The 24,179-nt window shown below is 44.9% G+C and overlaps 1 protein-coding gene across 1 annotated transcript in view; it reads right to left on the bottom strand.

Moving 5' to 3' along the window:
• The window catches only part of cacna2d3a (calcium channel, voltage-dependent, alpha 2/delta subunit 3a), a 629,699-nt gene that overhangs the window by 161,133 nt on the left and 444,387 nt on the right, over positions 1 to 24,179 (bottom strand). The window contains exon 13 of the mRNA XM_034172543.1: positions 18,071 to 18,088. Within this exon, the coding sequence (XP_034028434.1) occupies positions 18,071 to 18,088 (18 nt within the window). The remainder of the gene's footprint in view (positions 1 to 18,070; positions 18,089 to 24,179) is intronic.

Genomic DNA, 24,179 nt, shown 5'->3' with positions numbered 1-24,179 from the left:
CTGCCCTACGATTGGATTTTGGAAAGCCATGTGACGGTGAACCAATTCCGATTGGACACTCACACTGCACATGTCATCACACAGCTTCTATGAGGAGTACAAAGATGGCTGATGGCTGGTCGAATGTCTGCAGAGTTAACTTCTCAGAAAAAAAAAGTAAGTTTCTATCTCATATCATTAAAAAGTTATTTATAATTTAGTAAAGCTTGGTCTTAGCCGTCGTACACGACGGCGACGGCCCCAGAGGGTTAACAGGCACAAGCAAATCATATGGGTTCTGTGAAAAATCAAAAATGCAAACAGCACATATGGGGTCTGTAATGCTGTCATACGCCTGACCCAAGTCAGGAGCACAGCTTGTAGGGGGCTTTGCGATGACAGTAAGATGCACAGTCATTACAGCCGTGCATCAGAAGTGCTAAACAAGTACTCCATACCTGCTATATGTGCAGGCCACAAGACAGAAGTACATCTCACTCTCCTCTCCCACACAAGTGGTAAGACTGTGGGTATATATATTGGGGAGAAAAAGTAGCATGTAGCATTGGAGAAGGGAAGAAGAAGGCACCGCCAGGATTACATACATATTCCATAGTACCCACCAGAATCCCCTGCTTGAGATAATCTGACACAAAAGTTTTTATTAAAAAAAAAAAGAGAGCAGATGTGGTCAGATGTGACCTCCATAGTATTGAGTGCCAGACCACTGTGCTGTAATGCAGCACAAACCGCACAGTGGGCGTTGTCACTCTTTCAGAACCTTGGCCAGCGGCGCAGCCTCGAGGCTTGTATGAAAAGGATCTGTCATGTCCACACAAACTATTTTTATTGTCATAATAGTGAATGATTTTCATGAATAAAGCTGTGCCAGAAAAGTACGCACGGCATGTACGCATGGTTCTTGCCATACCGCTGCAATATCTGAGGGTCTTGGACTTCCACAGGAAGATGATAAAAGCTGAGGAGAGGTACAAAAAAATATTGGCTGCGCTAATACAGGTTCATCGGAACGCGAGGCAGTAGAGGTGGTAGTAGTGAACCTCCTTTAATACGTATTCCTGGCTTGCATCACAGGCTAGTCAGAAGTGCATCACAGGGGCAGCCCATACTTCTGGCTTAGGGGAGTGTTAATTTGCAAGTCACATGCACTCACACACATATTCTTGGCACAGGCTTATGGCACAATAGTCCCCATGCCTCACGCACGACAGCCATGCAGCCTGTACGTGACCAGTACCACGCCTGTACTCATACCTGCTAAATGGCTGTGACCTGCCAGTCCCTGCAACACAGGTGTGTCCAACACGTGTGATGAGTTGTGAGTGAGGTTTCACTGGGTTGATCATGAAGATTATTGTTAATAAAAATCATCACTTTTTCAGCCTCTTTCATTTAGATGAGTTAGGGGATGAATACACAAATATTTCTACATCACTGACTAGGTCTTGGATTTTATTAACAATCAATAAGAAATACAAGCAGTGTGGTGCTCTTTGGTAAATCTGGCACTCCGTGGCAAAAACTCAAGAATTGAGTGGGCATACAAGAAGAAGATTAATGAGGGAAGCCATCAAGACACTGATGACAACTCTGAAAAAGTTAGTAACATCTGGAGCTGTGACTGAAAGAACTGCATTGCCTAACTTTGTAATTTACACCACCAGTCACAGCAATATAATGCAGTGGAACAGCGAAGGATTATCATGCAAGAAAACCAATTAATTCTAGGCTCAGTGACTGTGCAAGAAGGAGAAGAAGGAGAAGAGTGATGAAAGCCACCAAGACACTCAGACAACACAGAAGAAGTTATAGACTTATAGACCACAAAAAAACTGCAAGCTGTCACTGATGTTAAAGGGGGCAACACATGGTATTAAGAACAGGTGTATGTAAACTTCTGATCAGGGTCATTTGGGTTGTTTCTGTTGTCATTATGACTTAATAAGAGTAAACACAGCTGTTGTGGGCTTCACCCATCCATGAACCATGAGTGAAAAAAAAAAGTTTTTGTGTTATTCATATTCTGTGCAAAATGGCAAAAAAAAAAAAAAAAAAAAAAAAAAAATCTGCCAGGGTATGTAAACGTTTGAGCACTGTGTGTGTGTGTATATATATATATATATATATATATATATATATATATATATATATATATATATATATATACATACAGTAGCTTGCAAAAATATTCAGCCCCTTGGTATTTCACACATTTTAATTTGTTTATGGCAATTCACATACAAAAAGTAAATCAAGCTTCTTAATGTAATAATTTCTAAAATTATCTTCCATAGACTCAAACTGAAAGTAAATCTCTACAACTTGATATAAATTAATTAAAAATATAAAATCCAAGATGATGGGTTGCATTTGTAGTCAGCCCCTTTGGTATAATACCTGTAAATAATCAGTTTAATTGCCAGTTTTCTTCAGCCAAGTCAGTGGATGGATACGTGAACATTTCCAAGTCACTGAATATGTCTTGAACTTTATTTACATCAGTTATGAAGAAATACAAACATTATGGCACTCTGGTAAATCTGCATGGAGTAGACAGTTCTCAAAAACTGAGTGACTGTGCAAGAAGGAGAAGAGTGAGGAAAGCCACCAAGACACCCAGACAACCCAGAAGAAGTTACAGGCTTGGAGAAATTGTGTAGAGTGCATGTTTTGCATTTTGTATCCCCAGTTATACAGCTTCATGATGAAGTCGTACAGAGGAGGATTTTATTAAAAAGAAGACCTGAAAGTTCAGCTACAATTTGCCAGAAGGTACATCTTAGATGCAAGCCTAGATTTAATGTTTTGGTGAAAGAAAACCGCCTCTGTCCTACTTCATCAGGAAGCTGTATAACTGGGGATACAAAATGCAAAACATGTATTGGATTTACCACAGAGTGCCATACTGCTTGTATTTCTTCATAACTTATGTAAATAAAGTCCTAGACATATTCAGTGACTTGGAAATGTTCTTGTATCCATCCCCTGACTGGCAATTGAACTGATTATTTACAGGTATTATACCAAAGGGGCTGGTTACTTATGCAACCCATCATCTTGGCTTTTCTAATTGTAATGAATTTATATCAAGTTGTACAGATTCACTTTCAGTTTGAGTCTAAGGTAGATAATTTTAGAAATGCTTGAGAAGCCTGATTTACTTTTTGTATTTGAAATGCCATAAACAAATTAAAATGTGTGAAATACCAAAGGGCTGAATACTTTTGCAAACCACTGTATCTATCTATCTATCTATCTATCTATCTATCTATCTATCTATCTATCTATCTATCTATCTATCTATCTATCTATCTATCTATCTATCTATCCATCTATATATATATATATATATATATATATATATATATATATATATGCATTTAACAAAATTAAACTATTATTTAATCATTCATCCTTGGCTGACACTTAAACCTTCCTACAAGTTTTGTCCATAGATACAGACACACAACTGAAATCAACACCTCTGCATATGATACAATGTACATCAGTCTAATAAATACAGAAATACTCCCTGCAATGCACAGTAATAGTTCACAAATATGCTTCTTTAAACTAATTACAGTTTGCATATTCTTTAAAGGAGATATTATATTGCAGTTGGAATGGTGGACTGGTTCTGTGTTTGCTTATATTAAGTTATTTATCCCGCTGTGGGTCAGATAGTAAAAAAGAAACTCACTGGCCTCCAATGCAGTCATTCCCCCAGTGACACTATTTTATAATAGTCACCTGCACAAATATTGTATCCCACACAAAGCCTTGAGAGGGATGAGATACATGGGACTGAACACTCACACACTCTGCACTCTGCTTGGTGTCTCATAGGACACCTCATAATCCAGGTTGCTGTGAAAAATTACATGCTGCTGGACTAGGTGACCCTTTTATCCCTTTTACAGACCAAATATAATGATGTAATGTGTGCAGGTGCCAGAGCAAAAATCTCTGAAATTCCTGTGAGAGGAGTAAAACATAGCCTCTGATAAGTAGAACTGGTGTTTTTGGAATTATCCATGTACAGAACTCTCAGTTAACCAACATGAACACTTCTGATTTACAATTGTGCAATGGAGGTGCAGTGTTTCCACTAAAACTCTTTCCGTCCCAGTGGTATTCATTGAACGCCAACCCTCAAATCATGAGGTGTGCTGTGTGGAAACAGCAAAATTTGATGTGAATGTGATATCCTACTACATGAATGTGATGTCCTACTACAGTCTTACAAAGGTTGATCATTGGTGGGGAATTTTTTTTTTCCACAGAAGTATTTTTCAGATACAATAATATCCAAAAACAATAATCACTCCATTTCGGCTTCACTAACCTTTACACCAGGGGTTTTCAAAGTGTGGGAGAGTGAGCTCCCCCTCAGAGATCAAATGAATAACTGCCCCCCACTCCCACCGACACATACACACAATTTCAATATCTTCATGTGTTTCTTTTCATTCTTTTACACATCTTAAACATATTTTAAAAGTATTTTTGTGTTTTTAAGGATCTGTCTATGCATTTACACATTTTACAGCCTTTGTAAACATTTTAAGCATGTTTTTAAAGAACTTTCTATTCTTTCAAACCCTTTTCAAACATTTTAAATGTGTTTTTAAAGAACTTTATATTCTTCTATTTTTACCTTTTGTCATATTTTAAACATCGTTTTTTAAAAAAACATTTAAACATCTGTGTTTTTAAACATCTTTGGCATAACTAACACATTTTAACATAAATAATATTAATTCAACTTCAGGGGTGGGTATTGATAAGATTTTATCGATATCGATGCCATTATCAATTCTGCTTATCGATTTGATTCCTTATCGATTCCCTTATCAATACCTCCAGTGAATTTTCTGTGTACTGAAAGTAGGCATTACAGGTTTCCTATGTCAATAACATTTTATTGAGTCTTAAAGTATATAAATATGAAATTGGTCACTGGATCTTTGATCTCTGGACATAAATAAAAATCAACAAAATCTGTAGCTTTTCTCAAAAGCATTTCCTTTCAGACATTAATGGTATGAATGTCACTTCATACCTCTGAGCTGAACTCTTGCAGCTGGCTGCGCTACAAGTCAAGAACAATGTAATTCATAAAGAACGCAGGACGTCTCATTTTGGGAAGAAAAAAGTTTTAGTCTGTTGTAGTTTGTTGTCTGTGTTACGTTTGGAAAGAGGCGTCATTTGATTTAAAATGGTAATTCGCTTTGAAGTTATTAATTCCGACTGGACTATCTTTCTAATTTGACTTGGCAGAGAGTGGCACAGCATTTGAAGCTGTGTGAACAGAACACAGGCCCAGTTAGTGACTTTAATCTGTACAAAGTGACTCATGATTGACATTTTTAAATGGCTTTGAGAGAGGTTAAGAAGCAAACTTGCTGCTTCTGAAAAGCAGAAAAGCAATGAACAAATGAAGCAGTGGGTCGGAGCACTGCTTCGTTGCTTCAAGCTTAAAGAACAGCTGCTGTTGATTACAGACCCGCTGCAGGGTCTGTAATCAATGTAAAGAAATTAACATCTTCCCGATAAAACACCCTCAAAAACAACGGCCACTCTGAAGGACCGATTAAGCAAAAAGGCTTAATGATTCACCCGACAGATGTCGTTGGATTGAATAATTTCTTAACAATTCTCGAAAAGAACCAGTTCCCCCTACAAAAAGAACCGGTTCCCCCGAAGAACTCTGGTGCCTTCCTGGGGGGAGAGCATCTCAAACCACTGATCTACACTATCAACTGCATCGGTACAAACAACATATTTGGGCATAAGCAAAATTTAATCTGCATGGGAGACAGACACCCTCTCTACTTTTAAGATTAGGCTTAAAACTTTCCTTTTTGCTAAAGCTTATAGTTAGGGCTGGATCAGGTGACCCTGAACCATCCCTTAGTTATGCTGCTATAGACGTAGACTGCTGGGGGGTTCCCATGATGCACTGTTTCTTTCTCTTTTTGCTCTGTATGCACCACTCTGCATTTAATCATTAGTGATCGATCTCTGCTCCCCTCCACAGCATGTCTTTTTCCTGGTTCTCTCCCTCAGCCCCAACCAGTCCCAGCAGAAGACTGCCCCTCCCTGAGCCTGGTTCTGCTGGAGGTTTCTTCCTGTTAAAAGGGAGTTTTTCCTTCCCACTGTAGCCAAGTGCTTGCTCACAGGGGGTCGTTTTGACCGTTGGGGTTTTACATAATTATTGTATGGCCTTGCCTTACAATATAAAGCGCCTTGGGGCAACTGTTTGTTGTGATTTGGCGCTATATAAAAAAAATTGATTGATTGATTGATTGATGTTTATATTCAGAATCCACCCAGTCATCACTGACAGTTTTAAATTTTTTTCTTCAAAATTTAAGTCCAGACACCCTGGTAAACCATGTCCACACAAAATGAGGCTGGGTCAAACGTGGTCCACAGGGCGCAAATTAGTATCCCTCATTCAGGTGCAGTGCAACAGCAAATTTATCAAGCTGATGCCTGGCAAAACGTTACACAGTCCATGTTAAGAATCACAAAGTTTTATACTTTTGACACTTTGCCTTTAGCAGCTCACATGTTTAGATTTAAGCAGAAGTTACTGAAAAGGCTTTTAATGGCACCAAGCATTTTGAGAAACAAAATATGTGCAGTGCAAAAAATATATATGGAGGTGGGGTAATGTCCGGCTTTTGTTATGTCGACAGGAGTCAAAATCTTTGGAGTAGATCTCATGTTCTGACATCCAATGCCTTCTGTTGAAAGCTCGGTCTGAACTTGACTCAAACTTTAATTGATCCACAAAGCAGCAGGAGCTTTTAATGTCATGCTGCTGTCAAGTGGCTGCCAGTAAGACCAAATAATAATAATAATAATAAGCCCATTAACACACTGTCAAAGCATGATAAAAATAAGTTACACCATAGAAGATGTTTGTGTGAGAGAATACCAGAATCAAAGCACTGTGGATGCAGCGAAATGACTGCTGAAATTAATAGATATTTGGCTGTATTTTTCATCAGCGTTAATAACAACATCCACAAACTTCAGCATCTCTTCGCAAATCTCATCCACTCCTAGCAATGTACCTTTTTCTATACTTTGGTGACTCCCACCAGTGAGATGGGATGAGATCCACCCAAGCCTTCCATCCCTGTCTCCTCTCAGGAGGGCATGGTGTTATGGTTGGGGAGATCAAATCAAATTTTAAAGTTTTGTTACTCGTATTAATATAAAAAAATCCTACATGGACTTGTGCCCTCTGCTGGATCTAATTAAACTGTATCTACTGACCTATGATCTGCGAGATGCAGGAATACTGTGTGTCCCAAAGGTAATAGAATAAGTCGGCAAGTCACAGAGCTTTTTCTTATTGTACACCTATTCTGTGGAATAGATAGCTGGCTGAGATAAAACAGTCTGATTCTGTGGAGTTATTTAAATCCAGATTAAAATCTCATCTGTTCTCACCATCTTTTAATTAACATAGGCTTAATTGTATTGAATAATTGCCTTTTTCACTTCAATTACTTCCATTACTGGTGCAGAAAGTCTCAATCTTATTACAAATTATCAAATTCTCTTGGAATGTCAGTGAAGTATGGGACTCTGTTGCTGGTGAACACACGAGCATTTTGCCTGGTAGTTCACTATTGGTGTCAGAGTGAACTTTTATTCTGGCTGAATGATTTCTGCTTTGTTGTCTGTTTGAGACAACATACTAATGAAGACGCAGACCACAAAGGAGGAAGCCACGTGGATTGGGGTTCTTCTGCTGTGTGTTGTTGTAACATCTTGAAGCTTCACAGGTAATTTTGTCCATCCACCAGCCATCTGTTGTGTGGGCCGCTGAAGAGGAGGTACTGCTGGCCCACCACCACTAGAGGGCGCCCTGCCTGGAGTGCGGGCTCCAGGCACCGGAGGGCGCTGCCGCCTTACGGGAGCAGCCAGGATGACAGCTGTCACCCATCACTGGAGACAGCTGATCCCAATCAATAAGGAGGTATATCAGCAGGACGGCATCTCCACCTCATTTGCCGAGATATCGCCTTACCAAAGAGGTAACAAACTCAGCCTACACATACGTGTGACTTTAATTGTGTTCTTGTGATTATCTGTAGGACAGCTGACTACCAGACAGCGTTTGGATAAGTACTCACCTTCCTACATTTCTTGATTGTTGTTGACGAGAGGTGGAGGTGGACTCTCCACCCTCCGTGTTGCTGGGTGCAGCCGCATCCACACCTGACTGTTTCTGTTTCCTGCCAGCAGTACCGGATCCGACGAGCGGAGGCAGTGGCCACCTGGGAATTCGGGACTTGGCGGCTCCAGTATTCCCGGGGTTCGGTGGCAGAGGAAATCGGGTTGGTTCCGGTTCGACTTGGACAGACGTCTCCTATCGTCGAGCCTGCCCACACGACACCGTTGTAATTAGACTCGATCTCCATATTGTAATCGGTTGTATTTGTTGTGCCTTTTTCACAACAGTAAAAACAGTGTTATTTGATTCCTCCATTGTCCGTTCATTTGCGCCCCCTGTTGTGGGTCCGTGTTCCTACACTTTCACAACAGGATATCTCGGCCAACGTCATGGATCCCGAGGGGCGTCAACCGGCTGTTGAACGGCCAATGGAAGAACAGGACGCGCAGGCGTCCGCAGGAGGGGTAATCGGTGAGTTGCAGCGGATCCTCACCGCTTTCACGACTCGGTTAGATTTAATGACCGAGCAGAACGTCCTCCTGAACCGCAGGGTGGAGGCTCTCGCCGCGCAGGTGGAAGCGCGCCCTCCGGGCGCCGCTGCGGCTCTCCCTCCCGTAGACCCTGTACGTAACATAGATGTTCCACTGGTTGTTCAACGACCCCTCCCACCTTCCCCGAAGCATACATAAGCCCCCCAGAGCCGTACGGAGGCTGTGTGGAGATGTGCGCGGATTTTCTTATGCAGTGCTCGCTCGTCTTCGCACAGCGTCCCGTCATGTACGCGACTGATGCTAGTAAAGTAGCTTATGTAATAAACCTGCTTCGCGGTGAGGCACACGCTTGGGCTACAGCGCTCTGGGAGCAGAATTCACGGCTCCTTCTGACATATGATGGGTTTGTAAGGGAGCTCAGAACCGTGTTCGATCACCCTAATAGAGGCGAAACCGCTTCAACCGTGCTACTGTCAATGAGACAGGGGCGTCGGAGCGCAGCTGCCTATGCAGTCGACTTCCGCATTGCGGCTGCGAGGTCCGGCTGGAATAGCACTGCCCTCCGCGCCGCCTTTGTAAACGGACTGTCTTTGGTTCTTAAGGAGCACCTGGTGGCTAAGGACGAACCGCGGGATTTAGATGGGCTCATCGATCTTGTCATACGGTTAGACAACCGGTTAGAAGAACGTCGGCGGTAACGAGACGAAGAGCGTGGCCGGGCACGCGCCGTCCCTCTCCCTTCCGGTTCCGACCGCGCTCCGCCTTCCCCACGCTCCACGGCCCCTGCGCTCCGTGGGGCCACAGCTCCCCCTACTGACGAAGCTATGGACACGAGTAGGGCAACATTTAGGGCACCAGATGCACAGAGGAGACGGGCCCACGGAGCTTGTTTTGTTTGTGGTGCAATAGAGCACCATATGAGAGACTGCCCCGAGCGGTTAAACTCCAACGCCCGCCCCTAGAAACTGGGCTAGGGGTGGGCCGAGACATTCACGTGGGACACACCCACATTGCCACACGACTCCCAGTTACGATCCTTTATGAGGACTCAACCCTGAAGGCCCCAGCACTGGTGGACACGGGCTCTGAGGGGAATCTGCTGGACAGCAGATGGGCCAGGGAGATAGGGCTCCCTCTGGTGGCGCTTACCTCGCCCGTACAGGTTCGGGCACTAGATGGCTCCCTACTCCCTGTGATCACGCATAAGACACCACCTGTAACTCTGGTGGTGTCAGGAAATCACCGGGAGGTGATCGAGTTTTTTGTGACTCAGGCCACCTCCCGTGTGGTTTTAGGATTTCCCTGGATGTTGAAGCACAATCCCCGGATTGATTGGCCGTCCGGGGTAGTGGTTCAGTGGAGCGAGACCTGCCATCGGGTGTGTCTAGGTTCCTCGGTTCCTCCCGGCTCCCAAGCTCAGGAGGAGGTCAGAGTCCCGCCCAATCTGGGGACGGTGCCGGTGGAGTACCACGACCTTGTCGACGTGTTCAGCAAGGATCTGGCTCTCACACTTCCCCCCCCACCGTCCATATGATTGTGCCATTGATTTGGTTCCGGGCAGTGAGTTCCCGTCCAGTAGGCTGTACAACCTCTCACGGCCTGAGCGCGAATCAATGGAGACCTACATCCGGGACTCATTAGCTGCCGGGTTGATCCGGAATTCCACCTCCCCGATGGGCGCAGGTTTCTTTTTTGTGGGTAAAAAAGACGGCGGACTTCGTCCATGCATTGATTATAGGGGGCTGAACGAGATCACGGTTCGCAACCGATACCCGTTGCCCCTGTTGGATTCGGTGTTCACACCCCTGCATGGAGCCCAAATCTTCACCAAGCTCGATCTTAGAAATGCGTATCACCTGGTTCGGATCCGGAAGGGAGACGAGTGGAAGACGGCATTTAACACCCCCTTAGGTCACTTTGAGTACCTGGTCATGCCGTTCGGCCTCACAAACGCCCCCGCGACGTTCCAAGCATTAGTTAATGATGTCTTGCGGGATTTCCTGCACCGGTTCGTCTTCGTATATCTAGACGATATACTCATCTTTTCTCCGGATCCTGAGACTCATGTCCGGCATGTACGTCAGGTCCTGCAGCGGTTGTTGGAGAACCGGCTGTTTGTGAAGGGCGAGAAGTGTGAGTTCCACCGCACGTCTTTGTCCTTCCTGGGGTTCATCATCTCCTCCAACTCCGTCGCTCCTGATCCGGCCAAGGTTGCGGCGGTGAGAGACTGGCCCCAACCCACAAGCCGTAGGAAGTTGCAACAGTTCCTAGGCTTTGCTAATTTCTACAGGAGGTTCATTAAGGGCTACAGTCAGGTAGTTAGCCCCCTGACAGCCCTGACCTCACCAAAAGTCCCCTTCACCTGGTCGGATCGTTGCGATGCCGCGTTCAAGGAGTTGAAACGGCGCTTCTCGTCTGCACCTGTTCTGGTGCAGCCCGATCCTAGTCGCCAGTTAGTGGTTGAAGTGGACGCCTCGGACTCAGGGATAGGAGCCGTGCTGTCCCAGAGCGGGAAGACCGATAAGGTCCTTCACCCGTGTGCCTATTTTTCCCGCAGGTTGACCCCAGCCGAACGGAACTATGACGTCGTCAATCGAGAGCTCCTTGCGGTGAAAGAGGCTCTTGAGGAGTGGAGACATCTGTTGGAGGGAACGTCCGTGCCATTCACGGTTTTCACTGACCACCGGAACCTGGAGTATATCAGGACCGCCAAGCGGCTGAATCCCAGGCAAGCCCGCTGGTCACTGTTCTTCGGCCGTTTTGACTTCCGGATCACCTACCGTCCCGGGACCAAAAATCAAAGATCGGATGCTTTGTCCCGGGTACATGAAGATGAGGTCAAAACGGAGTCGTCGGATCCCCCGGATCCCATCATCCCGGAGTCCGCTATCGTGGCCGCCCTCACCTGGGACGTGGAGAAGACCGTCCGGGAGGCCCTGACACGAGACCCGGACCCCGGAACCGGACCGAAGAACAAACTCTACGTCCCACCAGAAGCCAGGGCTGCAGTTCTGGACTTCTGTCACGGTTCTAAGCTCTCCTGTCATCCTGGGGTGCGAAGAACCGTGGCAGTCGTCCGGCAGCGCTTCTGGTGGGCGTCCCTGGAGGCCGACGTCCGGGGTTACATCCAGGCCTGTACCACCTGCGCCAGGGGCAAGGCCGACCACCGCAAGACATCGGGATTGCTACAGCCGCTGCCCGTGCCTCATCGCCCCTGGTCTCACATCGGCCTGGATTTTGTCACGGGTCTCCCGCCGTCCCAGGGAAACACCGTCATCCTCACGATAGTGGACCGATTCTCCAAGGCGGCCCACTTCGTGGCCCTCCCGAAGCTACCAACGGCCCAGGAGACAGCGGACCTCCTAGTCCACCACGTCGTCCGTCTGCATGGGATACCATCAGACATCGTCTCCGATCGCGGTCCCCAGTTCTCCTTGCATGTTTGGAGGAGCTTTTGCCGGGAACTGGGGGCCACGGTCAGTCTCTCGTCCGGGTATCACCCCCAGACCAACGGACAAGCAGAACGGGCCAACCAGGAGATGGAGCAGACCCTACGCTGTGTGACAGCCGTGCACCCGACGGCCTGGAGTACCCACCTGGCCTGGATCGAGTACGCCCTCAACAGCCAAGTGTCATCAGCCACCGGCCTCTCCCCTTTCGAGGTGTGCTTGGGGTATCAACCCCCGTTGTTTCCGGTGGTTGAGGGGGAGGTCGGTGTGCCCTCGGGTGTGGCGTGCCGCCCGTTCTGCTTTGTTAAGGGCCCGGACGAGGGCGAAGAACCATGCAGACCAGCGGCGGGCCCCGGCTCCCACGTATCGTCCTGGGCAGGAAGTGTGGTTGTCCACCAAGGACATTCCCCTTCAAGTGGACTCCCCAAAACTGCAAGAATGATATATCGGCCCGTACAAGATACTCAAGGTCATCAATCCCGCCGCAGTGAGGCTCCAGCTTCTGGCCTCACTGCGGATTCATCCAGTATTCCACGTCTCCAGGATTAAACCCCATCACACCTCACCCCTCTGCACTCCGGGTCCGGCGCCACCTCCTGCCCGGATCATCGACGGAGAGCCGGCTTGGACCGTGCGCCGGCTCCTCAACGTCCGACGGATGGGCCGGGGTTTTCAGTATCTGGTGGACTGGGAGGGGTACGGCCCCGAAGAACGCTCCTGGGTGAAGAAGGGCTTCATCCTGGACCCGGCCCTCCTGGCCGACTTCTACCGTCGCCACCCTGACAAACCCGGTCGTGCGCCAGGAGGCGCCCGTTGAGGGGGGGGTCCTGTTGTGTGGGCCGCTGAAGAGGAGGTACTGCTGGCCCACCACCACTAGAGGGCGCCCTGCCTGGAGTGCGGGCTCCAGGCACCGGAGGGCGCTGCCGCCTTACGGGAGCAGCCAGGATGACAGCTGTCACCCATCACTGGAGACAGCTGATCCCAATCAATAAGGAGGTATATCAGCAGGACGGCATCTCCACCTCATTTGCCGAGATATCGCCTTACCAAAGAGGTAACAAACTCAGCCTACACATACGTGTGACTTTAATTGTGTTCTTGTGATTATCTGTAGGACAGCTGACTACCAGACAGCGTTTGGATAAGTACTCACCTTCCTACATTTCTTGATTGTTGTTGACGAGAGGTGGAGGTGGACTCTCCACCCTCCGTGTTGCTGGGTGCAGCCGCATCCACACCTGACTGTTTCTGTTTCCTGCCAGCAGTACCGGATCCGACGAGCGGAGGCAGTGGCCACCTGGGAATTCGGGACTTGGCGGCTCCAGTATTCCCGGGGTTCGGTGGCAGAGGAAATCGGGTTGGTTCCGGTTCGACTTGGACAGACGTCTCCTATCGTCGAGCCTGCCCACACGACACCGTTGTAATTAGACTCGATCTCCATATTGTAATCGGTTGTATTTGTTGTGCCTTTTTCACAACAGTAAAAACAGTGTTATTTGATTCCTCCATTGTCCGTTCATTTGCGCCCCCTGTTGTGGGTCCGTGTTCCTACACTTTCACAACACCATCCATCTGATCCTCCTAGATCTTTCCAGGACTGGGACATGTGGGATCTACAGGAGAACTGTGAGAATCCGGTGTGTGCCAAAGAATTAAGGAAGCATCATGTGGACAAAAACTGGGGAATGTTCACTTCAGTGAGTGATCTGGCATCTCTCAGTGAACAGTTGCTGTCCATTTACTGAGACTCTGCTCTTCACAATTTGGGTGTCTTTTGAGCTGTCAGTCATTGTGACCAGTGGATCCTCTAAAAACCTTTTTTTACCCTGCACATTGGCATGTGTGTCTGGAGACAAGATAACTCAAACATAGGTGGACGGATCTGCTACAGACTTGGGAATAGATATCTCGAGGTGACTAGATTTTGGAGGTTGGGTCAAAGGTCATAATCAACCAAAACATGGTAAAATTACTTTGACAGATCTCTATTGGTCATCTAACTTTCATGTAGTTTGGTCAAAAGTCAAAGGTCAATGTCTGGGAATAAATACAGTGGAAATAATAACCCTAGCCTTAAACCTAAACATAACAATAACCATAACCAAAGCATAGATGAATGGTCCCTGTTGACATGGAAGTGAAGTGGTTAGTTCTGTGCTCTGTCAGAGAGAAATGGTACAGCTTTCAAAAAAACCCCAAACAAAATAAAAAAAACATCTCCCCACCTGTCACTAAATGACACAATGGGGGTCCCTACCTCGTCACATCATAATACAAATGGGCACTGACCAAGTGTAAAAATGTGAAGAACTGGGAGTGAGAATGTGTAGTGTAACACATTGAGATGACTTATGATGTGATATGACAAAAAAAATATATTGAAGTAAGTCCTATAGAGGCCATGAGGTCCGCTGGCAGCGTGCTCATCTCTGGATTCCATAGAGTGAAGTGGATGAGCGTCTATTCCTCCACCTGGATGGGACACCAGTCCAACACAGGTTGTTTCCCAGCACCAAGAGCCGTACCCATTTTACAGATGGGTGGACTGAGGCAGTCCAGCTTGAGTGTCTTGACCAAGGACACAGACAGGTAGGTCTGCATAGGCAGGCCAGCTACATATCCACTCAACTACCTTCTCTGCATAAACAAATTTAACAGAAATTAAATTAAATTTATCTAATAAGGGTACTATTCATCACAAAAGTTATAAATTATTTCTTAATTTCTTGGCATTTTTATATGACCTATTGTATTGAGGTTTGGGGAAACACATAAAACAAAAACAAATCCAGTTTTTCTGTTACAAACGAGTGCTATAAGAATTTTAAGTAAAAAAACATATTACGAACCAAGAAACCAATTGTTTGCTTGTCTGGGTATTTTGAAATTTCAAGATTTGGTGGATTATTTTACGATACAGATCATGTACAAAGTTAAAAATAATCTTTTGCCTCTACACGTTCAGGAGTTGTTTAAAATGAGGGAGTCCAGTTATCATTTGCGAGGAACACTGAGATTTGAAAGAAGAAAGATTCAGACTACTGTTAAAAGTCATTGTATTTCTGTAAAAGGTGTTAGAATATGGAATAAATGTGCTGATAGTATTAAATCATGTGGTTCATTGGTAGGTGTTAGAAGGCTCTATAAAACAATGCAATTTCTTACTATAGTATGTTATATTAGGCTAATTGTTTTTGTGGTTCTTTTTTTTTACTTGCACTAGAGCCCGACTGATATGGATTTTTTGAGGCCGATGCCAATAACGATATTTGGATGAAAAAATGCTAATAATCAATAAATTGGCTGATTTGCTGATAGCCGATAAATCAGCCGATATTATTATTATTATTTTAAAAATGAATAAAATGTTCTTTTTTGGACCCTTAACAAAAAAGGTATGAGCTAAAAGCTAAAGCTTTGTCCTCATATTGATCAACTTTATAACAGAGAAGAATTTTCAAGTTCAAAAAATGCAAAAATGCAATTGGAGTAGTTAGGGGGCTATTCAAACGGGCCAACTAGTAAGATATCACTCCTTACATGCCATATCATGTGAGGTAAATCTGCCCTACGATTGGATTTTGGAAAAGCATGTGATGGAATTCAGATTGGACACTCACATTGCACATGTCATCACACATCTTCTATGAGGAGTACCAAGATGGCCAACGGTGGATCAAAAGTCCACGGAGTTAACTTTTCAGCAAGAAAAGAGAGTAAGTTTCTATCTCATATCATTAAAAAGTTATTTACAAATTAGTAAAGCCTGGTCCCAGCCATAGTATACAACGGCGCCGGCCCCAGAGGGTTAATGGCAAACGGCAGTAATTCCCAGAACCCTTCCGGACGACCAGTGAATCTGAATGTTTCAACCTCCTAGCAGTAAACAAAAGTTTTTCAGCGCTAGAAATAAGGTCTACACAACGTGGGCTTAATAAAAAGCGTGACCGACGCATTGAAGCACATTTGACACATTACTTCATAAACTGAGTTAATCAAACTGATTTGAACTGAAACGGGAGAAATGTGGGGTGAATGTAATCGCAAAGTTATTACAAACAACGTCCTTATAAACTTACTTGTATGCTTTTGTCAGCCGATCAATGCAGTGTGACAGCGAACTAAGGGGGCCAGTCATGAACATATTTAAGCAGGGGTGTAAGCAGCTCTCAGTTGAATGGAGTCAGAGCTCCATCTACTGGACAAACGGTGCAAGGACATTTTACATTGCCGACACAAACATTATTTCAGTAACTGTTCTGTTTATGAGAAATTATTGGCGTTCTATCGGCAAAATTTTGGCCGATAGTGAGTACTTTGAAAAGGGCTTATATCGGCCGATAATATTGGCCAGCCGATATATCGGTCGGGCTCTAACTTGCACATCATATATTTGATTGTTCTGTTCTGTTACGTTATTTTCTGATTGTTACCTCGTTTTGAGTGTATTTAAATGTGTATAGTAACTGGTGTACGGGGTGGGCGTTTATAAGCTTTTGCTTCAGCCCATGCCCTTTCAGCCGCACCCAATTTGGGAAATCGTTTGAGTTACTGTTGTATTTTCTTTTGCTTTTTTTTGGATTTGTTATGTTAGTAAGAGATTTTTATGTTGGTACTTTGTTCATGTGCATGCTGAATAAACTTATTCATTCATTCAGCTTTACAGTGAAGGTCTAATTAGGAAAGGAGAGAAAAGAAAAAGAAAGAAAGGAATGGACCCCAAAAAATCGGGCACCTTTCAAAGCCGCATTATTCCCAGCTTTACTAAGTGCAATGCACTGATGCATTCCATACAAATCAAAGAATCACGCTTAGTTCTTAGAGCCTGAATGCTCTCCCCGATGTTTTCTTCAAATCCTTCACACTCATCCCTACACTGAGCTGCACTGTCACATCATCTCACACAGTGGAGAAACAAAGCCAAATGGACCGGAGGATGATGGATGAAGCAAGAAAGAGCTGGACAGGAGACACAAAGTGGAAAAAAGATGGTAAAGAAAGAGATGGGACAGATTTTTATGAGTTGTACTCAGACAAGCGTAGAGGAGAAGGAACATAAGGCACAGATGCGGTCACCGCGCTCTCACTGTGAACTGTTGTGTGCAATATATATGTGGTCTGTGCTACGGTGATCACTGCTGATCTCCATTACCATGTCTGACAACATAATATCAATTTGTGTTGTCTGTTGAGCTGCTTCGATGTCAGTCAGCTCGGGTCGTTCACACTAATAGCACTGTGTGAGACATACGGGCTGCCAGCTGTCGAATGAGCTTGCTCTCTGTTCAGCTCATGTTGATGGACCGCGGCGCACGCTTCTGTTCCTGCCGTCCTTATTGTTACCATTATAAAACTGTTTAGTGAGCACCCTTATTTCAATACACGTGATTTCTGAAATCAGTGAAAGCAGCACAAAGGCATCAGAACAGATCAGTCTGCCAGCCACTATACGCTATTGGGTTTTTACCCGAAGATGACAAACAGCTTATTCTGGAGATTTCTAGCTAAACAAATAACACGAGCAATCTTATTTTCACACCACAAATCCCACAAACAAAAGTAGTAGCAAGGAAGAGCTGCGGCATTTACACACGTGGTCACACACCACTGGCCTTGAGGCAAAGCACAGTCAACACAGCATCACCAGTGAGGACGTCATTTGAAATGATGAGCACGTGTGAGTGCATGTGAATGAGCAGACATGCAAAAGTGAGTAAATGACTGGGCCGTGAACAACCACAATGCACGGTTCAAATCACAACGGTGAGCAGCGACATGTGGTCAGTGTGGACATGAGTGTATTAAGGGTGCCTTCACATTACACGCAAGAGAGACCAAACGGTACATGCATATGAACACATATCAGGCCTCAACACAATGCAGTGATGACCTCAAATCTGAGTTTTTGTTGGTTTTTTAAATTTTTTTTTTACCTTTTGGGCTTGCGGGAGCTAAAAAGAACAGATTAAGGAGGAGAGATGGAGCAGGAGGAGAAAAAGTGTCAATATATTTGCGGAGAAAGTGTTAAAAAGCTTTTCAGTTGTGCTTTCACTGAATGGAGCAGTAGGTGTGTTAAATCAAATGACACTGACTTTGAGAGCACCTTAAAATACTGATTTCTTCAGGAGGACAGAGAGTTTTACAGCTTTTAAAGTAACTGCACAACAGCAAGACTGATACTGGGTTTGTGTGGATTTTCTTTAAAGGGGGTCAGATTAATATACCTGCTCAGAAAGCTAAAACTGGGCTTACACTGTGCGAGTTTTGGCCCTTTTTCAGCTTAATCCTGCGTCCTGCATCGTGTAGTATACATGGGCTGACGAGCTGCGTTTAACCTCTCACAACCACCTCCCAATCGGCAATCATATGGGCGGATGAAAATCAAACCTGTTTGATATTCTGGTCGACCGTCGTGAGGGTATCCCGCTGCTGAAGTGCTACAAGTGTCCAATCTCTCGCACTGTGCATGTGCAAACACTGATGTGGAATTGGAGAGAGCATAAACAGTGATCATCTCTTTGGGAAAGCAGCTTCTGTTTCTTTTTTCCCCATTATTCTTCAACTCATTTAGAGTCTTATATTTTTTTTTATTTTTTTTTTTAACTTTGATATCTCCCATCGAGAGTTTTTGTAAAAATAAATATAAACAAAGTTTTAAAAAAAGTTTCTGTTTACGTTTTGCTTCTGGAAACATGAGTCTGACGTGGTTTTTGAATGTACAATGTGAATAGTCAGATCGCATCAGAGCATCAGGCCGTATAGTGTGATAAATCATGCACTCTGAACTTTTCAAGGGCGCAATTTAGAACTAGAAATTGTGGGGGACAAAGTGCAAGGCCCGCAGGGCTGAAGTCTGGGGCCGCTTTAGGCCCCCAGAAGCCAACGGTTTCTAGATAAGCTCAGATGCATTCTGAGCATCCAGAACAGTAATTTTAATGTTTTGAGAAGACCATAAAGTGGACACCATTTGACTTATGCAATTTGAAACTGTGGATATAAGTACTTTATTCTGAGAATAGCCAGCATTGATTTTATTAACATCCTGGTGTAAATAAGGTATCACCACATGTGTAGACCTCAAAAAGAATGAGAGGTTGAGTTTTCATTAAAAAAAACAACTGCAATGTGGTAAAATGTATTCATAAATATGAAAGAACAGGCTCTTAATAATTATTAACTATCGCATACTGTATTTTTTTTCTCAAGATTTGTTTTTGCATAAGTTTGAAAAAACAACAGATCATAAGTTTAGATAAATTACTTATGATGAATTTAATTTTCGAAGTGGCACTAATGACAACACTCATACTGAACATAATTTCGCTTGTATAGGCTGATTTTGGAGATCAAGCAATAATTGCAGATGGGCTTTCTGAGATCCCACATAGCTTTTCTGATTTCCTTTTCTAACTTTCAGAATTTAGTAAATTAGCATATGGTCCATTGATACTTATGTGTAGACACTAGTCCCAAGAGGCAACTATTTTTGGTTTCAAATCTGGGCAAATGCAGTCCCAGAAAATTCAGAATGTGACAAACAAGAAACAGGTGTTGTAAACAAGTCAATGCTGCTAAAAATACAAACTTGCAGAAACAAAGATACTATTCTGACATGGTTTTGCACATAAGACTGACATGGTTTGCACATAAGACTGGCATAGCATGTTTCAAGTACACACACATATGTCAGAAGGTAGGGGGGACATACCATATTCTGCCCCCCCGGTTGAAAAGGTGGGGGGGGGACATGTCCCCCCTATCCCCCACCAACTTGCGCCCATGGAACTTTTACACCGTGCAGTTTTGTTGAAGAGTTTGAGCTGGAGCCGAATACAACGATTGAAAATATCGTACAGTGTTTGCCCAGCTTAACATAGGTCACCAGGTGTCTTCAAAACATTAAAGATTGGAGCCAGGAACACCCCTTCAACACAGACATGAACCCAGCTTTAAATGTTATTTGCCACACCTTCTTTCATCGCTCTCTTTTTCAACAACACCACATGAGTAAGTCACCCACATGGAAAATAGGCTAATATTTGTGTTCAGAGTTAACCATCTACTAGCTGGAACCAGGAGAAACTTGGGAGCACTCTTGTTCTTAGTTTAGTTCTCCACTCACTATGGTCCTCAACAGCAAGGAACCTTCATGCTGGATCATGCCAAAAAATATCTCACATTGCCAAAATGTTGTAGCTGACACTCCCTCATAGTGCAAGTGATATTACTTTTCTTCATTTACTTAAGGCTCCTATCTCATTGGGCTGTGAAAGCGTGCGAACGGCAGTTGCGAGGATATTCGCTTGATCTCGTGCAACGTGATTGGGTGTCACAATCCCTTGCTTGCATGCATCATGCCTGGATTTTGAACATTTCAAACTTGGTGAGGCAACAAAGGCCTTTGACCACACAGTCCCGGACACTCCCAGAGCCATTGCAGGTGTCGGTGAGCCTTATAAATGTAGTCCACGCAATTCATAACATGCGAGAACTTTGTGACAATGGATGAAACTACATTGTGAGTGATTAGAGACAAAAATGAGAATCTGACATTCCCCTGGGAGACATGCACAAGCTACCCTGGGAGCACTCCAAAATAGCGGAGATGATTGGAGACAGACAGCACTTCTGGAAGCAGATGAGGGAGTCCAGAAGACACAGGTCACAGCTGACCCATATACACGCATGGTCAGTGGGCTCAAAACACCTGTCTGCGCAAGCTGGGATTTTCTTTAATTCTTATAAAATGACCACACCAAGAGCCCATGAACACAGAGGTGGGCTTCAACACAGTGGTGGCTGAATACTGGTCATTCCTGAGAATTGAGGAGGACATATGTCCATAGGAGGATATTGTGCATCATCCATGCTCGACGGTGGCAGCCAGGAGATCTTCCTGCTGGACGTTACATATTTCATTCTGTAGATGGCAATCATGCGTGATCCATGCATGACAGTGGCAGCCAGGACCTCTTCAATGGTGTGAACAGCTGAACATTATGTATTTCATCATGTTGAAAATCATTTTACAAGTGGGTGGGTGCCCTATTCACAGTTTTCTTCCTGTTGTACTTTTTCATTTGTGTGGAGCCACGGTAGGCTTTGTTACTATTATTTATTAATATTTTATTATTAATTGTATTGTATTTTATTGTGATTTACAGGGCTGTTCCTTACTGGATACCACTGATGAGAATAACACTGTAAAAGGAGGTAAAATTCTTCTTCTTACTTATAAGGTTTTGAATAATCAGGTCCCATCTTATCTTAGGGACCTCATAGTACCATATCACCCCAATAGAGCGCTTCGCTCTCAGACTGCAGGCTTACTTGTAGTTCCTAGGGTTTGTAAGAGTAGAATGGGAGGCAGAGCCTTCAGCTTTCAGGCTCCTCTCCTGTGGAACCAGCTCCCAATTCAGATCAGGGAGACAGACACCCTCTCTACTTTTAAGATTAGGCTTAAAACTTTCCTTTTTGCTAAAGCTTATAGTTAGGGCTGGATCAGGTGACCCTGAACCATCCCTTAGTTATGCTGCTATAGACTTAGACTGCTGGGGGGTTCCCATGATGCACTGAGTGTTTCTTTCTCTTTTTGCTCTGTATGCACCACTCTGCATTTAATCATTAGTGATCGATCTCTGCTCCCCTCCACAGCATGTCTTTTTCCTGGTTTTCTCCCTCAGCCCCAACCAGTCCCAGCAGAAGACTGCCCCTCCCTGAGCCTGGTTCCGCTGGAGGTTTCTTCCTGTTAAAAGGGAGTTTTTCCTTCCCACTGTTGCCAAGTGCTTGCTCACAGGGGGTCGTTTTGACCGTTGGGGTTTTTCCGAAATTATTGTATGGCCTTGCCTTACAATATAAAGCGCCTTGGGGCAACTGTTTGTTGTGATTTAGCACTATACGAGGTCTGTCCGTAAAGTATCGTACCTTTTTATTTTTTTCAAAAACTATATGGATTTCATTCATATGTTTTTACGTCAGACATGCTTGAACCCTCGTGCGCATGCGTGAGTTTTTCCATGCCTGTCGGTGACGTCATTCGCCTGTGAGCACGCCTTGTGGAAGGAGTGGTCCCGCCCCCTCGTCGGATTTTTATTGTCTGGAAATGGCGGAATGAAAAGGACTTTTTTTCCATCAGACTTTTTTCAGAAGCTGTTAGAGACTGGCACCTGGAAACCACTCGAAAAATTTATCTGGCTTTCAGTGAAAATTTTACAGGCTTCACAGAGAATAAGGACTTTAACTACAGGTTTAAGGACCCCTTTAAAGGACGGTCGGTGTGCCGCGCTGCGAGCTGTGACGATGCGGCACAAACCACTGGATCATTTCTAAGCTGATGGCTCTGTGGATACGAGACCGTCGTGTGCTCTTTCTCTGGTTATCACAAGACCTGGACATCAGCCATTTTCCGGCAGATTTCACTTTTAACAAGAGATTTTGTCATGGAAAGCCGCGCGGAGGCTTCGTGCGTCACGACCGATTCTGTTGTGTGGGCCGCTGAAGAGGAGGTACTGCTGGCCCACCCACACCAGAGGGCGCCCTGCTTGGAGTGCGGGCTCCAAGCACGAGAGGGCGCCAGACCCAGAAGAAGTGACAGCTGTCACTCATCCTCTGCACCAGCTGTCACTCGTTCATCATCACCACCTTAAAAGCTGGACTGCAACTCCACCTCCCCGCCGAGAAATCGACTACCATTACCAAGGTAATTTCTCTGTGAACTCAAGACTGTATATCTGTCTAAACTCTTCTTTGCAGCCGTTTTCCTGTCGGTGAGACTCGTCTGTGGAGGTGGCGTTTGAGGTGTTCAGCGACGGCTTCGCAACACCTCCCACCCAGATAAGTGCTCAAACAGGAGCTGCACGAGTGTGTGCTTGGAGGTGGAGGCGCTTCCTCCCTCATTAACTGTGGATTTACTGAGTGTACGGATTCACACTCACTCATCATATTTCTGCTTTCTGCCAGCAGTACCAGGGTCGACAGCCGAAGACAGAGGCCACCTGGGGACTCGGGACTTGGCGGCTCCGGTGTTCTTCAGACCGTTGGTGGTGGAAGCCGTGTGGGACACAGCTTCTCTCTCGTCGGGGGTCTTCTATCTTCGAGCCTGCCCACACGTCACCTGGTGTTAAATTGACTGTGCAGATTACAGTACGTTTCGTTGTGTATTATCGCAACATTAAATTGTTACCGTTTTTGGCTTATTCATTGTCCATTCATTTGCGCCCCCTGTTGTGGGTCCGTGCTACGACACCTTCCCAACAGATTCGCTGATGAAGCGAGACAAAGGAACACCTCCGTTTTGGCGTGTTAGAGGACAAGTTGGGACATGTCCAGCTCTCCACAAGTTCTTTTATACTCACTCGACTGGTAAGCACTGAAAGCCGAGATAGACATGTCCCAACTTGTCCTCTAACACGCCGAAACGGAGGTGTTCCTTTGTCTCGCTTCATCAGCGAATCGGTCGTGACGCGCGAAGCCTCCGCGTGGCTTTCCATGACAAAATCTCTTGTTAAAAGTGAAATCTGCCGGAAAATGGCTGATGTCCAGGTCTTGTGATAACCAGAGAAAGAGCACACGACGGTCTCGTATCCACAGAGCCATCAGCTTAGAAATGATCCAGTGGTTTGTGCCGCATCGTCACAGCTCGCAGCGCGGCACACCGACCGTCCTCTAAAGGGGTCCTTAAACCTGTAGTTAAAGTCCTTATTCTCTGTGAAGCCCGTAAAATTTTCACTGAAAGCCAGATAAATTTTTCGAATGGTTTCCAGGTGCCAGTCTCTAACAGCTTCTGAAAAAATTCTGATGGAAAAAAAGTCCTTTTCATTCCGCCATTTCCAGACAATGAAAATCCGACGAGGGGGCGGGACCACTCCTTCCACAAGGCGTGCTCACAGGCGAATGACGTCACTGACAGGCGTGGAAAAACTCACGCATGCGCACGAGGGTTCAAGCATGTCTGACGTAAAAACATATGAATGAAATCCATATAGTTTTTGAAAAAAATAAAAAGGTACGATACTTTACGGACAGACCTCGTATAAATAAAAT

This window comes from Thalassophryne amazonica, chromosome 6, assembly GCF_902500255.1.
Source record: "Thalassophryne amazonica chromosome 6, fThaAma1.1, whole genome shotgun sequence".
Lineage (NCBI taxonomy): Eukaryota > Metazoa > Chordata > Actinopteri > Batrachoidiformes > Batrachoididae > Thalassophryne > Thalassophryne amazonica.
This window is presented reverse-complemented; position numbering and strand designations above follow the sequence as displayed.